The following is a 15,866-nucleotide window of genomic DNA, read 5'->3' as shown; positions in this document are numbered from 1 at the left end:
CCAAAACTGAAGAAACACCCCTTTAAACGCATTTTTTGGTCACACGTGTGTACAGCAATATTTTTGACTGGCCCACCCTCCCCCATGGAATTTATTTTTTCTGTGTCTTAGAATGTGTTTGATTGGTTGATTTGGTATCCAAATTATGTAGGCCTTATACTTAATGCACTGTATGTGTAATCATATCATGATCCTAGTAAACTAAAAAAAAGTATGTAAAATATACTTGATAAATGGTTTTCCTTTTTCTGAATTTGGTCTGTTACTTCTTTATCTTCCTTAGCTTTCTCTTTGTTTTTTCTCTCTAGCCCCTCCCTATCTCTACACATATCTGATGGGAGTCTAGCACTTCACTTTATTTCATCTGCTTTAATTATCAACTCTACATCATAACCCCCCCAAAAAAAACGATCATATAGACATATGAATTCAACAGATTGGCATTTATTACATACCCTTGGAGCATATTTTAGACATTTTATGTGATTTTTTTAACAGAGCTTTTATATACATCACTACATGTGGCATGTAAGCTGTCAATCTGAAATGTGCCAGAAATTTCAAAATTAGTAACAAGCTCCATGGACAAGGTTGACACATACACATAAGGAACTGATTTCAAAGAATCTAAAAGCAAACTTAAAATCACTGAAATCTAAAGCATTAACATTTTTAAAATTAATATTGAAACATCATAATACACATTAAGCTCGAACAAAACATAACAAGAGTGAATAATTGTGTTATTAGATTTAACTCTGTGTATATGGACAACTCTTTTAATCATTTTAATACATATAATACACTCATCCTCATGTAATACAGTTTGAAAGCAAGATTAATACATAGAAAGGTCCAAAACTGCACACAGACACAATCGCTGCCTCCACTACTTCCAAAGTCGGAAAGATTAACTGTTAAACCTTTTAAAAAACTGATAAATGTAGTCTACTTAGGTGATCATGATATAACATGACCAAGATCTAAACTAGATTGTTTAAGATTTTAAAAGAATTTTGTTTATGACCGATATATCAACCACAAATCCTGAGCTGCTTAATCACACTGGCTAAAGACATAACATAACCTACATATGCAGTGAACTATTACATTCAATACACACATGGGCCACACTACACACAGATTTGCAATTAACAGCAAATTTCAAACGCTGATTCTGATTGGGTGAAAGCTTGTATGTTTTACAATATGCACATGCAATAACTTTTGATTGCCCACTGCAATTTAGAAATTGATAATAAACCGTTGTGTAACAGGCTACCATTTCATACAGTATGTTGTCAACTAGGTACACTTGTAGTTCCTGAATATGATTTTCTATTTACTTTCCATTATGAAATTGTTCAAAAACGTTACGTTCAAAATCATTATAAGTCATGACAGAACTGTGTTACAGAATTGGCAAACATCAGTGTGATGTCCACATTCTTAGTGAGTCTTTCACAAAACCAACTCCTGGTTTATAAGATAAAATAGAGGAGTATGACTGTGGCTAGACCAAAAGCTTTGGTCTCTGTTATGTTGGTTGTTCAGCTGAACTCTGTTGGCTTCACTCACCAAATACAGAGATTGAACTTCTAGCACGATCTGTACAGGGGACTCGATGGCCATATGTTTATGTATTATAAGTTCGGATAAAACAGAAAGTGAATTTGCGCAACAGCTGAGGTAAGTTAATGTTTTTGTTCCTTTTAACTTGATTTTTTCCCATTTTTTGGCAATTAATGCCAAGAGGGAATATTAATTTGCATTTCGGTTGTGTTAATTTTCAAAAGTTTGATTCAGTAAAGACAAAAATTGAAGAGCTCCGACGGGGGGATTTTGCATTGTAAGTCACCTAATGGTGGCTGCACGATAGCGAGCCGCAGTAGCGGACCGTGACCCGGAGGACACAAAGCATTAGGGGGCACTGCATTGTTTGTGAAAAATGCTGTGCCCCCCCCATGCTTTGTCTCCTCGGGGTCACGGTCCGCCACTGGCGAGCCGTGTACGAGGAGAAGCCGTGTACAAGGAGACCAAAAAAAAATTCCTTAAAACAGACGGCTGACCGCTGTCTAGAATGTGGCATGCTGTAGGCAATCATCTTGAAAAGGACCTTCATTCATGGATTATCATTTTGATGTTCTTGTTCAGTCTGGAAACTCATCCACAAAGTCAAATCTCTTTACCTACACAAAGAAGAATATAGATAGTATAGAGAGTCCAAAACAGAGCGGCTAGATTTGTCTCTAACACGTACGGACGTGACACTAGCATCAGTGCCATTCTTAAGGACTTAGAGTGGGCCCCACTCCATGAAAGAAGTTTCATTGCCTTACTTGCCTCTACAAAATCCTGAAAGGCGAACTGGACATAGATTATGAAAACTTCATCAAGCTCAAGCCATCAAGAGGCAGAAGAGGACACACTCGACAATTCCAAAAGCGGTACACGAACTCAGACTCATTTGCCAATTCCTTCTTCATCCGAACTATTAACCAATGGAATGGCCTTCTGCCAGAAACTGTAGAACAGCCAAAAATGCCCTTACTAAAGACCCAATTATTCACAAAAACTAGACCACACTCTACGGCACACCTCCAGTTAAAACTCTTCTTGGAGTATTTTGGAGGAACGTCATACCAAGTACCAAGATTAACAGCAGAGTAACAGATACTCAGAGAAGTTCATTCGCAAAATCAATCTCATCAACATGCACTGTAATTATAGCTCAAAATTACTTGGGCAAATGCTAAGACTATGGCATTGATACAGATCTACAATCGCTACAGATGAAACCATTTCTACTCCATTATCTATTTTTCCTCTCCATCATCTATGTTTCCTATTGCAGACAAAATTCATGTAAGTACACCAGTAAATGCAGGAAAACTTTAGGCTTTCCTTTTATAATTAGCCAGTTAATCTTGAGTTTTCCATGATACCAGTCTCAAACTTTAGTGTAAAGTTTTGCACAAAATGTGTAATTAATATATCACTATCAAAAATGTTTTTAAAATGTCCATGAATTTTAATTTTTTGTCCAAAAATTCAGCATTTCAGTAACACATAAATGTAAAATTGTGCATCTAATATGAAGCTATTAATATGACATTGCAGTAAAAATAAAATACAAGACTCTATTCAGTATATACAAAATTACTTTTCTCTTTCTAAATATAAGCATTAATTGTGAATCCCTAAACAGCAAAACATTTTTGAAGCAATTTCAGTCCCTACATTGTACAATTAAACTAGCACTAGCAGTCAAGCACATCAATGATGTGGAGCTCATCCGGCATCTCGCAACAAAATCGAACACGGCATAAGGCCCTTCAGGGCTGATGAGCTAAAAAATGAATGAAATCTTCAATCTTGGATATTGGATGACAATACATGTACATGTATAAGTTTTGGCCAAGCAGCATACTACTACATGATTTTTGCATGAAGCAATACTGAGTGAGAAATGAAAATTATGTTCTTCAAAACACTAAGTGTATAATATGCCAAGTCATGTATAGTTGTGCTCAATAGTTAGTGAACCCCACCAAAATATGCACTCTATCATGCTGAATATTGAATGTAAACAATACCACAAAAATGTTCGGCGAGCCTAGAAAAACAAAACTTTACTGAATGTAATATTTAATCACCAGATTTCATATTGAAGGTTTATTATCATTTCATCGCAGCCAGTGGCTGAATTGAGAAAGATTTACAAAGTAACAAGTGGAATGCCTCTGGCCGTCTCACCTGCATCACGCGGTTCAATATAGCAGCAGTGCTGACTTTGAATACTACTCTAACTCGCACAAGATGTTCAGTGATACATGGTTACTCTTATGTCCACTTTTTATGAACTAGACTAATAAACTTACAGAGATATGATGGTTATGCAACAAAAAAACCCAACATGGCCAAAGTTCATTGACCTTACATGACCTTTGACCTTGATCATGTGACCTGAAACTCGAACAGGGTGTTCAGTGATACTTGATTACTCTTATGTACAAGTTTCATGAATCAGATCCATAAACTTTCAAAGTTATGATGGTAATTCAATAGATACACCCAATTCAGCCAAAGTTCATTGACCTTTGACCTTGGTCATGTGACCTGAAACGCGCACAGGATGTTCAGTGATACTTGATTACTCTAATGTCCAAGTTTAATGAACTAGACCAATAAACTTTCAAAGTTATGATGGTAATTCAACAGATACCCCCGATTCGGCCAAAGTTCATTGACCCTAAATAACCTTTGACCTTAATCATGAGACCTGAAACTTGCACAAAATTTTCAGTGATGCTTGATTACTATTATGTCCAAGTTTCATGAATCAGATCCATAAACTTTCAAAGTTATGATGGGAATTCAACAGATATCCCCTATTCGGCCAAAGTTCATTGACCCTAAATGACCTTTGACCTTGGTCATGTGACGTGAAACTCATGCAGGATGTTCAGTGATACTTGATTAACCTTATGTCCAAGTTTCATGAACTAGGTCCATATATTTTCTAAGTTATGATGACATTTCAAAAACTTAACCACAGGTTAAGATTTCGATGTTGATTCCTCCAACATGGTCTAAGTTCATTGACCCTAAATGACCTTTGACCTTGGTCATGTGACATGAAACTCTAATAGGATGTTCAATAATACTTGATTAACCTTATGGCCAAGTTTTATTAACTAGGTCCATATACTTTCTAAGTTATGACGTCATTTCAAAAACTTAACCTCAGGTTAGGATTTGATGTTGACGCCGTCGCCGCCGCCGTCGGAAAAGCGGCGCCTATAGTCTCACTTTGCTTCGCAGGTGAGACAAAAACTAAAAACATAATATAAAAAACATAGACAGTGATATATTTGATATAAATCATAACCGCAACAACATTAAAAGTAAACAAATATTTTTGAAAGAAGTGTCCAATAACAATTAATATTCTAGTAAAGTTTGGAGACATGATAAACCAATGCGTATAAACTTATTATTATAGTTTTACCTGAAGTTGAATTTGTTGGTATTTTGTTTTAAGAAATAAATTGCAAAAATTTGAATATCGTGTAAAAAGTTATGGAAAAATTGCAGAAATTCAAATATATAAAACATGATAGATCTTTAAACTTTAAATATGTTCATTTTCTGGTGGGCTCACTAATATTGAGCACAACTACACATACAGTATAAAGAAATCCAATAATTCAGACAAATTCAATGAACTATGGACTGCATACTAAATTAAGTCACCATTCTTGTTTCATCTTCATTGAAGCAAACAGAAAGACTTTGGGGTATACAAAGCCAGTTTATTTTGTATGATATTACTTGGTTTTTGTTTTGAAAATTGACCTTGGGTAGTGAATTTCAAATGAATCCAACACATTATAATGATCCTCAAAATATTACTGAAAAAATGAGATACATGTACTGTAGGAAAAATATTTAGACAGACCATCAAATGTGAGGTCTTAACTTCAAATACATTTACAAAGTTTTAGAAGATCTATGACATGAATGAATAATGTGTGTACATTTATAGGGATGATTCCATGCTAGAAAAACATTTTCGGAATATTTTTCAATCTGCCGTCCAAATGAACAAAGAACTTAAATTTGCTTTGTGGTAATATCAAAGTAGCTTAAAATGTTGCGTGTCATATGGGACATTTCTGCGTCCCGTACAACACAACATTTTCACCTCCCCAAAATCAATTTGTTTTTGTGTTGGTTATTAGTTTTTCACATGACTACCCACTATAGCTTTATCATTGACAAAAAAAATATATTTTATTGCTCAAGCATTCAGCTAGGAAACAAGAAATTGTTGTCAAAATGTCATGTACGACATGTATGGAATTGCCCCTTGTCATTATTTGTCTAGTGCTTAAAAAATATCCAGGTTATTCACTACTAGTCTTGCTGATATCTAATGTGTACATATATCTGGAATATGAATGTAGATTGTTTAATGATAGTTAAATATTAGCAAATATTGCTACAGACTGTAGGGGAGACCGGGTTAGTTGGAACATGGGGTAAGTTGAAACATTGTAAATTTCTTTAACACTTGTAAAATAAATTTATGCAATACTGCCCTCAATTTATTGCAATAATAATTCAACACTGTTGTATTCTTAATAGCAATAAATTGAGGGCAGTATTGCATAAATTTATTTTACAGGCTTTAAAGAAAATTACAATGTTTCAACTTACCCCATGTTCCAACTAACCCCTATCTCCCCTACATATGAAAGTCTATAATGACTGCATTAATGCAAGTCACCTACCTCAGAAACTTTTATTTAATGTTTGCGTCATCAGTAACCAACATTTCTAGCTACACATGTACATGTACAAGCGAAAATGGTCTTCCTAAGCAGTACTACCAGGCCTAATGTTTCCTAGAGTCATGCTTATTAATTTGAAATTCAAAATTGAATAATGCACCATTAAGAAATTCTGTTTAATAATACAAAAATACAACATACATTTTGCAACTCCTTGCTCTGACCATTAAGAATATCCTTTGAATGCCAATTTGTGAAGCAGAAAATGTACTTAAATGTGCATTTTCATGATAAATTTGACACTTTTTGGACATAAATCATCCAAAGTAGAACAAGATTGATAACGGGCAGACATTAAGTGTAACAGCACTACAAGTTGCCTTATGACAGTTGCCTAAATCTAATGGATTTCTAGATGGTACACTGATTTTCCTTTCCCCCTTCTATGTCTACATTTCAAATTTTTCCAATGCTTTTCACAAAGTCCATGATCAGCAAATACTAATTCACTCAAACTATTGTTATTAGCTTCTCTAATATGAAGGTAAGGACATAATTATTATTGTTGAATTAATTATGAAATGTGCAAAGGGTTAAACAGTGTGGATATATTAAGCACGGCGGATGAAGTTGAAATTCATCAACATTAAAATTCTATGGTGCATGAGTTAATTTGAACCAAAACAATCAGGGCAGCACAAAAGAAAAAATATCACCTTATTTCCACCCGAATGCGGTTCCTTTTGAATATGCTATGACAACCACCAGAACATCATGACTTTGCTTCTTACACTTTATTTCTCTTAACTGTCAAGAACTACAGGGTCCTGTCTTACAAAGACTTACTATTTGATCCAATCAACCGCAACTATGGAAAGCCAGCAACGTCAACATCCAACATACATGTTTGTACAAAATATTTTCTACATAGGATGTATATTCATACAGTCACTGTTTCCTTGACAAGTCAGTTTGCTTCTCTTTGTTTTCAAAGGACATTGTGCAAATTTCCTAAACTTGAATATTGATGGATTTCCATATACTTTGTAAGACGGGGCCCTGATCAGTGAGTCGCTCAGTATACAAAATTTCACATTGATGCTGATGAAGAGTTGTACGATTTATCACCAGGCTTTGGAACATAACTTTGGCATCAGCATACAACAAATGATTCATGAGTAACTATTTTGTGGAAGTCCATGTCTCTTCATAATCACATTTCATATATACATGTAGATGAAAGGCTGTGCAATGCTCTTCCAGTGCGAAACTGCAGTCATAGAATAGGTTTACATCCTTTTCACATTGTGAAACTGTCAAGGTCTAGTCAAACATTATACTGTGTCATCCGTGTAATCAAACATTTTAGCTGAGCCGCTGTGCGTCCGGAGATGGCGCACAGCAAGGTCCTTGCGACTGAAAGCCTTGTCGCACACCGGACAGTTAAATGGTTTCTCACCAGTGTGGGTTCTGAGATGGTCCCGCAAGTGGAAACGTTGACTGTAGCAGTTGCCACAAAACTCGCACTTGAACCGTTTTTCCCCTGTATGGGTGCGCATGTGCCGCATAGCCGAGTACTTCCGACTGAACGTCTTTCCACAAGCATCGCAGCCATAGGGTTTCTCGCCGGAATGCGTCCGCAGGTGGTTTCTCAGGTGTGAGCGCTGGGAAAATGCAGCAGTGCACTGGTCGCATCGGAAGGGCTTATCAAAACCCTGAACCCTCTCCAGCTTTGGGAGAAGGTTTGCTATTGAGTTGGTGTTGGAGGTCGAAGGGGGCGGCGGGATGAAGGTCTGATGGATCAAGCCAAGTTTGTCATCAGCATGGGTCTTCCTGTGCCTGTCTGCAGAGTACTTCCTTCCAAAGGTCTTTCCGCATATGTCGCAGATGAAAGGCTTCTCTCCAGTATGAATGCGTTGATGGACCTTCAGATGACAGTGCTGCCTGAAGGATATACCACAATCAAAACATTTGTGCTTCTTATCCTTAGATCCTCTGCTCTTCGAGGCTTGTTTCTTATGGCCTTGTGACCCAGAGCTTCTTCGTCTCGAAGGTTGTTTCACAGGCGGGATTAACGGGGTGAGTCGTTGCACTGTCTGCTGCGCACTTTCAAGCTGATGCTGATACTGCTGCTGCTGCTGAAGCTGTCGCTGCTGCTGTTGCTGATGTTGTTGCTGCTGCTTTTTCACTTGCTGTTTCTTCTCTTTATCTGCAGCATGGACCTTCATATGACGAACAGCAGAGTCGAGACGAGCGAACGTCTTGCCGCACACCTCACAGCCAAATGGCTTCTCCCCTGTGTGTGTCCTGATATGGGCCTTCAAGTGACTGCGCTGCTTGAAGGCCGCCCCACACTGCATGCACTTGTGAGGTTTCACATTGGCAGTGGAAGAAAGACTTGCCATGGTCACTGTTATCCTTCCCTGAGTGGTGGGGTTCTGGAAGGCACCGTTCATATCATGAGCATCAGGGTAAAACATGATGGCATCCCCACAGTAAAATCCTGAAAAGGGGACAACAGGAGAAAAAAATTACAACCTTGTTACTATTCGCATATAACTATACTACCAAAAAAAAATCAAAAATATATTCAAAAGGCATTAAATCTCTTTTTCTTTCCATGCCACTGCTATATTTGATCCTTACCAAATCACCATCACATTGTTAAACTTCGGACCTCATAGGATGTGTATAATGTCCTTATAAGAGAAATAAAAAGATGAATTGACATTATTTGGTAGAAAAGCACTTGTGAAAATATTTAAGTATTTGACAAAGCCATTTTTCTTAAATGTCATTTCCTAGTTTGGAAAGACCTAAAAAATGATGAACAGTCTCTTGTTCTTAGTCAGCACGCGTGCTCTCTTGATCGTGCATTTGCACTTGCTGCCCCCAAACTATGAAGTAGCCTGTCAGTTGACATAAGAAGCTCTCCATCTTTGAATCTCTTCAAATCGAAATTAAAAATGGATCTCTTTAGTTAGGGAAATTGGTGTGTAGACAAAAGTAACAGGAGCTCTGAACAAGCGCAACTACATATATCTATATACAAATTGATTTTTTCTATTATTATTATTATTAGCACTCGAGAACCAAATAGCAGCAAAACTTCAGTGAATAATGCTAAAAAATAGGCTGAACCTATCAAATATTGCCATGTAAAAGAAAAAAAGAGGTACGATTCCTGTGTTCCCTATCACATGTTAAAAGCACCTGTTGGATTTCAAAAATTCCAAGGAGATACTAGTAGAAAGCCATAATAAACTTGCAAATTAATTTTCAATATTCAAGGCTAATAATTTGGCAAAGGGCAAATCTCTTTTGAAATTTCCTCAGAATTAAGTTATACATGTACATAATGCAAATGGTGATACCCTAGTAATTTTACATTCATAGAAGAAATAAAGTCCTGATGTTCAAGAAACCCAGAGACTTATCAGGGATAATATTGTAATACGTGTAAGGCATTCTGACGTAGATGTTAGATTTGTACACCTAAAGGCAAGAACAGAGACTCCATCAGACTGCAATTCACAGATATCCCACAGTACGGGAAGTCCTGCCCTCTGAACAGAGTTGAAATAGTCTCGGGAAACATTAATCATGTTCTGGGTGTCCTCAAGAGCGATATCCTAAAGTTCCAGTTAGATTAAAATGTAAATCAGAATATGTCTAAAGATCCACAACACATTTTCAAGCTTCATGTTTATTTTCTAAACGGTGTCCAATATTCTGATTTTGTTATATCTTTTATCTCATGCGTTGTAAAGTTAATTATTTCAACAGTTCCCTAATTCTGGCTCAATTATTTTCATTTCAATCAAATATTGGTTCCTCCTGGTTTTCTATGGTTATGTCAAACATAAGTTGGTTCATTTTTTGTGCAACCTACCTGTTTTACACTATCATGTTATTCCATTTTGTAACCCTATTATATGTAATGATCTTTGTTCACTCAATCGGGTGTGGGAGGGAAGGCCTGTGGGCCATGGCCATTAAGTTGACCTATTCCATACCCAGGCTACATGGTTGGGTGAGAAAGGGTCTAAAACTATATGTATTTTTGTACTATTTCTCAATCTGCCTGTTTTTGATTAAGTGCCAAATAAAATAATAATCATAATTTACTTGAAGCTAGAGTGTGAAAATAACCTATTCCAGTACATTTTCGTACTTCTGTCTTCGTTAACTTTAAGAAAATCTATAAAAAATTTCCAGTTTAAAGTCTCACCATCTCTCTCCAATGCTGGTTTTAAAGTACTTTGTTGCTCAACTCCATCATCTGAGGTGGAATTCTTGTCTGGAATTATAATCATTGAAAGAAATTTAATATAAGCTTAAAAGTCATCAAGTGTTCCAAAATGAATGAAACAATGAGAATGATCGTCAAGCATTGCATACAGTTTTTTCCAATTCAATTTGGTTTATTATATGAAAACATTGTAAAAACAGTCCCGAAGACCAACTCATACAAAGATAACAGAAAAAGGGAAAAATACATGAAATTATATGCCTACGAATTAACAAAAGATAATCAAATAAGAATATAAGAGTAAGATTAACTATTGCACTTGAGGTTCATACACATTACAGAAATATCATTAAGGGGGAATATGCTACATGTATATAAATAAAGAGAAAATAGAATGCCCCCCCATAAAAAAAAAAACACGAGTAGAAAAATAAAAGAATCTAGAAGATGGCTACAACTTTTTTTCTTTTAATTAATGACATGCAAAGGGCGTTTCATCCCTGATAAATACACAGTAGCGTGCATCCTCTTCACATGATTTGTGGTGTTGCCTTCTATACTAAACTCCTCAAAAAAGGTTTGGAAATCTGATTTTGATTGATAATCCCTCTTCAGTTTTAGTAAATATCAATGTGTAATTAATATCAATGAATAGAACATTTAATTTTCTTTAAGATGATACCCTACATGATATGATTATCATCCGCATGGAGGTGCAGTGCCTTGAAATGTGGGGCAAGGTCAAAATTCAAAAGTTGCGAAATGACGCAATGTTGAAAGTCACTGTTCTTTTTTCCGTGGTGATGAGAGAGTTTTTAAGTAATTTCTTTTAATTATTTTCATGCACCTTAACATCAACATTAACATGGAATCAAACACACCTCTGCACATGCAAAAACATAAACATGCATGGGTATTTCAAACAACTACACAAACCATGTTATCTCCCAGAACCATCACTACAGAAGCAGGGGCTTGGTTTGAATGAATTTTCTTCTCTGCTGACACAGACAATTAAGAACCATGTTCTGTATTGACCCTTTACGACTATTTCTGCTCATTTTGCAGCTTTTCAATTCAGACCTCATCCAAAACTTTTGAATCCTGCTCTTTTCGTGATCGCATGATCATATGAAGCATGGTATCATCTTAAAGAGAATTAAATGATCTTTTAAATGATATCAAATATGCATTGTGTAAAATTGGGAGTTGGGAGAAAGGAATGGTCAAACTCATATTTCTAAACCCTTTTTGCTCGTTTTGCGGCTTTTCAATTCAGACCTCATCCAACACATATGAATCCTGCTGTTTTCTTGATGACATGATCATAACATGCATGGTATCATTTTAAAGAGAATTAACTCATCTTTCGAATGATGTAAAATATGCATTGTTTAAAATTGGGAGTAGGGAGAAATTAATGGCCAAACACAGATTTCCAAACTTTTTTGAGAGGTTTACAAGCAACTTGATTTTAAATTCGACTCCAAGTCACACTTAAATCCTTGTAAAACAACTCCCAGGTTTTGGTGTTGGTTTGGTTTAAAGACCAGTCCTAGAATAAAGCTGCTCCTGGGATGCCGTGCCTTCAATAATGTGGCTTGAATCATTTTTTAAACAAACATTAAAGGGATGGTACAAGCTGAAAATATTTATATCTAAATAGAGTAAAATTCACAGAGCAAAATGCTAAAAATTTCATCAAAATCGGATAACAAATAACAAAGTTAATGAATTTTGAAGTTTAGCACTATTTTGTGAAAACAGTTATATGCACATCGTCATGAATATTCATTAGGTGGGCTGATGTCACATCCACACTTTCCTTTCAATTATATCATTGCATGAAATCATAAATGTTTCATTATTTCATATACATGTAAATGATATGTCTCCATTATGATGAAACAAGTTACGACAATAAATAACTAATGCACCAATTAACTGTCAATCCAATTGTTTTAGTTATTGGTAGAAAAAGTTTGAATAAACCAAATTTCATATAATAAAAATACATAAGAACAAGTGGGTATATGACATTATCAGCACACCTAATTAATAATCATAAAGATTTTCCTAGAACTGTTTCACCAGAATAATGCAAACTTCAAAATTCAAAAACTTCATTATTTGTTATCCGATTTTGATTTAATTTTCAGCATTTTGCATTGTGAATATTATCCTATTTATTGAGATATAAATATCTTCAGCCTGGAGTCCTGGACCATCCCTTTAAGATCAGATTAAATATTGGAGCAAGGCAACTGAAATGGTGCATCCAACACCAGCACTGAAAAGATCCATTCTCCCACTCACCATTGATTATATCAGCTTCAGGGGGAAGGTTCATCAGAATTGGATGATTTTCTCCTGGCATTAGGCCTCACTTGATGAGGAGATATGTACTGCACCTTGACATCCATCTGTATGGTGGTGGTGAAAATGAATAAGAAGAGAAAAAACAATACATGAAGATATAAATAAACATTCAATAACAAAGGCCATGTGTCATGAGGTTGCCCACCAAAAAGCTTGGTGCTGTGGTTAATTTGTCAAGTCATTCTTAAATATTTTCAAAACCATACGAGCAATGCCAACAAGTTTGGTATCATCTTAACGCTGAATTCTTTGGCTAATATTCAAGACAGTTTCATTGCTCTAAGATAAATAGAACTAGAGTTACACATCTTTAAAGACGAAGCACTAGGGGTGGTGCTGAAAGCGGTGCCACCTGTACAAAGTCAATGAGGATTTCAATATTTTGCACCATTTTGGGCAATAAGAAAGTTATTACATTTTCAACATTCACATAATTTCACAAAAGAATTATGTTCACATTCTGGTATGTATACAAATGGGGAGACTGATGACGTTATCCACTCACTATTTGTTTTGTATTTTCGTAAATGAAATATTCTAATTTTTTCCTCATTGTCAAGGGAAACAAAAATGAACTCCTCCCTGAACATGTGAAATTAGCATTGTTTGATATTATATGGTTCAGTCAAGTTGCTCTGTATGGTCAAATCTGTAAAATATGAAATATTGTATTAGAACAATAAAAGACAAAAGAAATATTGAGGGACATCATCATCTGTCTACAAGTAATTTGCATGACACCAAGTTGTGCATATCACTGTTTTGTGAAAAATAAGTGAAACTTTAAAGTGTCAGAACTTTCTTATTTTACATCAAAATTTGCTGAAATTTTCAGTGTGTTCAAAAATGCTAATTTGGTTCTTATTTATTTATTCAAATCACAATTTTTCTGGGGTGGCTTGACCTTTAAATAAGATGAACACAGCAGATATTCTCACATTATGTAATGGTAATATAGGATATAACAATAGAATACAAAATAGACCTCTATATACATTTGTGATTATTATTTCTTTTTTAAACTACATAATTTCTGGCTGATTTTTAAGTAATTTCTTTACCATAAATATAATAAATTTATACATTGTTAGAAAGGTCTGACTCTGTACATACAGAAATATGATTATTTTAGTCATATGGGGATCATACAAATTATCATAATCACAAATATGACATTAGAAATATTCATATTTTTCTATTCATCACAATGACACTTAAGTTAAAAATTACATTTAATGCTATTTCTGAGTGCATATTTGGGTTTATTTTGAAATTTCCTTTCAGAAAATATATACTTTTGCTATCATAGAGATTATACTTAGTAAGATGGAAATCACCATGTAATGCAAATGTAGGCGACTACCTGACACATGACCCAATAAGAAAATGTTGGCCTAGTTTTAAAAAATGTACACAAATACCAAGATATCACATTTAAAATTTCATCACAGCTCTAGCTCTACATGTATATCTAATATTTATTCTCGATCTCTATATTCTCTAAAAGGAAAAAAAATTAAGACTTATTATTCATTGACATCACGGGCCTGCTGCAAAAAAGTTGCAATCAATCGCAACTCTAAATATCATGCACAACTTGATTTTCAACAAATAAAAAGCGTGCATTTGGGACTTGAATTTGATTTCTGCAACAGGCCCCGGATCATATAAATTGACACCAAGCTTGGCTTGGAATTTACTTGCTCCCTTTGTATACTAACTCTATGCCGAGCAGAAAGCTCTTATCACCGGCACACAAGGACTGTTTTTTTAACAGATGGCAGTGCAGTGAATTGACTGGTGAGAAACAATGCCCCCCCCAAAAAAAAAAAAAATAAAAATAAACACACACACACATGCACACAGATCATTAAGGCAAAAATCATTCAGGTTGAGAATGTACAGGCAAAACTGCATGCCTACCCAAAGCCATACACAGACACACAACCGCACAGGCCCTACCCACGCGCACACACACACTCCCTATCAAGCCGCAAAAACACACACGACACACACACACACACGCGTCACACACCCAGTCGCCCACACACAACGCCCACGTATGCTGTAAAGGCAACAAATTTCGTAATGCATGGGACTAAGATCGACATAGTGGAAAGACATCATAGTCAGTGCGCAAAAAAAAGAGGATTCACCGTAGTTTAACAACACGATATTTGTATATACTTCAATTTGCTCACCTCAGCTCAATGGTAGCCTTAAATACCACCGTTCAATGTTATCATAAGATGAATGTCGGGTTTGATATCCGTTTATTTGAGAACAAAAGGGACATCACTGCCCAAATTGTGCGAATCTGCCCGATCGACAAGTCCGTTCATCGCATCGCAAATGAAACGAAGGGGGCGCAAAACGCGCGGAAGAGAGAGAGCGAAAAATTCAGATGAGAGTTTTCTCTAAAATAAGATTATTTTACCATCGTATATGATGCGGGATCAACTCAACAATTTTCTCGGACAAGTTTGTCACAACTGGTACTCATCTTTCACTTTAATTGGCTGAGAAGGAAAGGTATACTAATGTTCAAGTGCGGGGGAAGCCCCCGGAGGAAGGTGAGGGGACATTGCCCCTCCCCCAATGATCATCTCTTTAGGGGGCGGGGGGAGAAAACGATTTTGTGCACCCATGCACCCCTAACTGCCAATAAGTAATCAATTAATTAAAGACAAAGTTCAACATTGATGGCACCTTTCTTCCTCCTCTTGATTAAGAATTTTAAATTTTTATCCACAATATGAATAATTTTCGCCCCTAACTGGGCACTAACTGTATTAAAGTAGATTTGCTAATTAAAACAGTCGTACTGTCGTATGTTCCTTATATAAAATGAATAATAATGAACACTATTTGTAGCCACAAATATAGGATTTCGTTCCAGAAAAAAAATGACAAGCAAAAAAGAAAAAAAAAAAAAGGTC

General features: G+C 35.7%; 1 protein-coding gene and 1 long non-coding RNA gene across 2 annotated transcripts; both read right to left on the bottom strand.

The window, feature by feature from the left end:
• Positions 1-428: 428 nt before the first annotated feature.
• Positions 429-3,800, bottom strand: LOC121427600. The gene is made up of 2 exons (XR_005971702.1): positions 973-3,800; positions 429-923 (listed from the first exon to the last, which is right to left on the bottom strand). It is a non-coding gene; the product is annotated as an uncharacterized LOC121427600 (long non-coding RNA).
• Positions 3,801-7,036: 3,236 nt separating this feature from the next.
• On the bottom strand, positions 7,037-15,285 carry LOC121427470 (zinc finger protein 135-like). Its single transcript, XM_041623871.1, has 4 exons — positions 15,129-15,285; positions 12,865-12,971; positions 10,528-10,596; positions 7,037-8,799 (listed from the first exon to the last, which is right to left on the bottom strand). Exons 2-4 carry the CDS (start codon positions 12,923-12,925, stop codon positions 7,631-7,633), a joined length of 1,299 nt encoding a protein of 432 aa, XP_041479805.1. The 5' UTR covers positions 12,926-12,971; positions 15,129-15,285; the 3' UTR covers positions 7,037-7,630.
• Positions 15,286-15,866: the final 581 nt, after the last annotated feature.

Source organism: Lytechinus variegatus, chromosome 14 (assembly GCF_018143015.1).
Source record: "Lytechinus variegatus isolate NC3 chromosome 14, Lvar_3.0, whole genome shotgun sequence".
Classification (NCBI taxonomy): Eukaryota; Metazoa; Echinodermata; class Echinoidea; order Temnopleuroida; family Toxopneustidae; genus Lytechinus; species Lytechinus variegatus.
The sequence above is the reverse complement of the archived record's forward strand: the minus strand, read 5'-3'. Positions and strand labels throughout refer to the sequence as shown.

What these genes read in the sequence shown, in the direction of transcription:
- LOC121427470 (XM_041623871.1), bottom strand. Translation starts at nt 12,925, where the DNA reads ATGCCAGGAGAAAATCATCCAATTCTGATGAACCTTCCCCCTGAAGCT. An exon ending in TGAAGCTGATATAATCAATG is followed by an intron (nt 10,597 to 12,864) that starts GTGAGTGGGAGA and finishes TTATAATTCCAG; the next exon opens with ACAAGAATTCCACCTCAGAT. An exon ending in ACCAGCATTGGAGAGAGATG is followed by an intron (nt 8,800 to 10,527) that starts GTGAGACTTTAA and finishes TCCCCTTTTCAG; the next exon opens with GATTTTACTGTGGGGATGCC.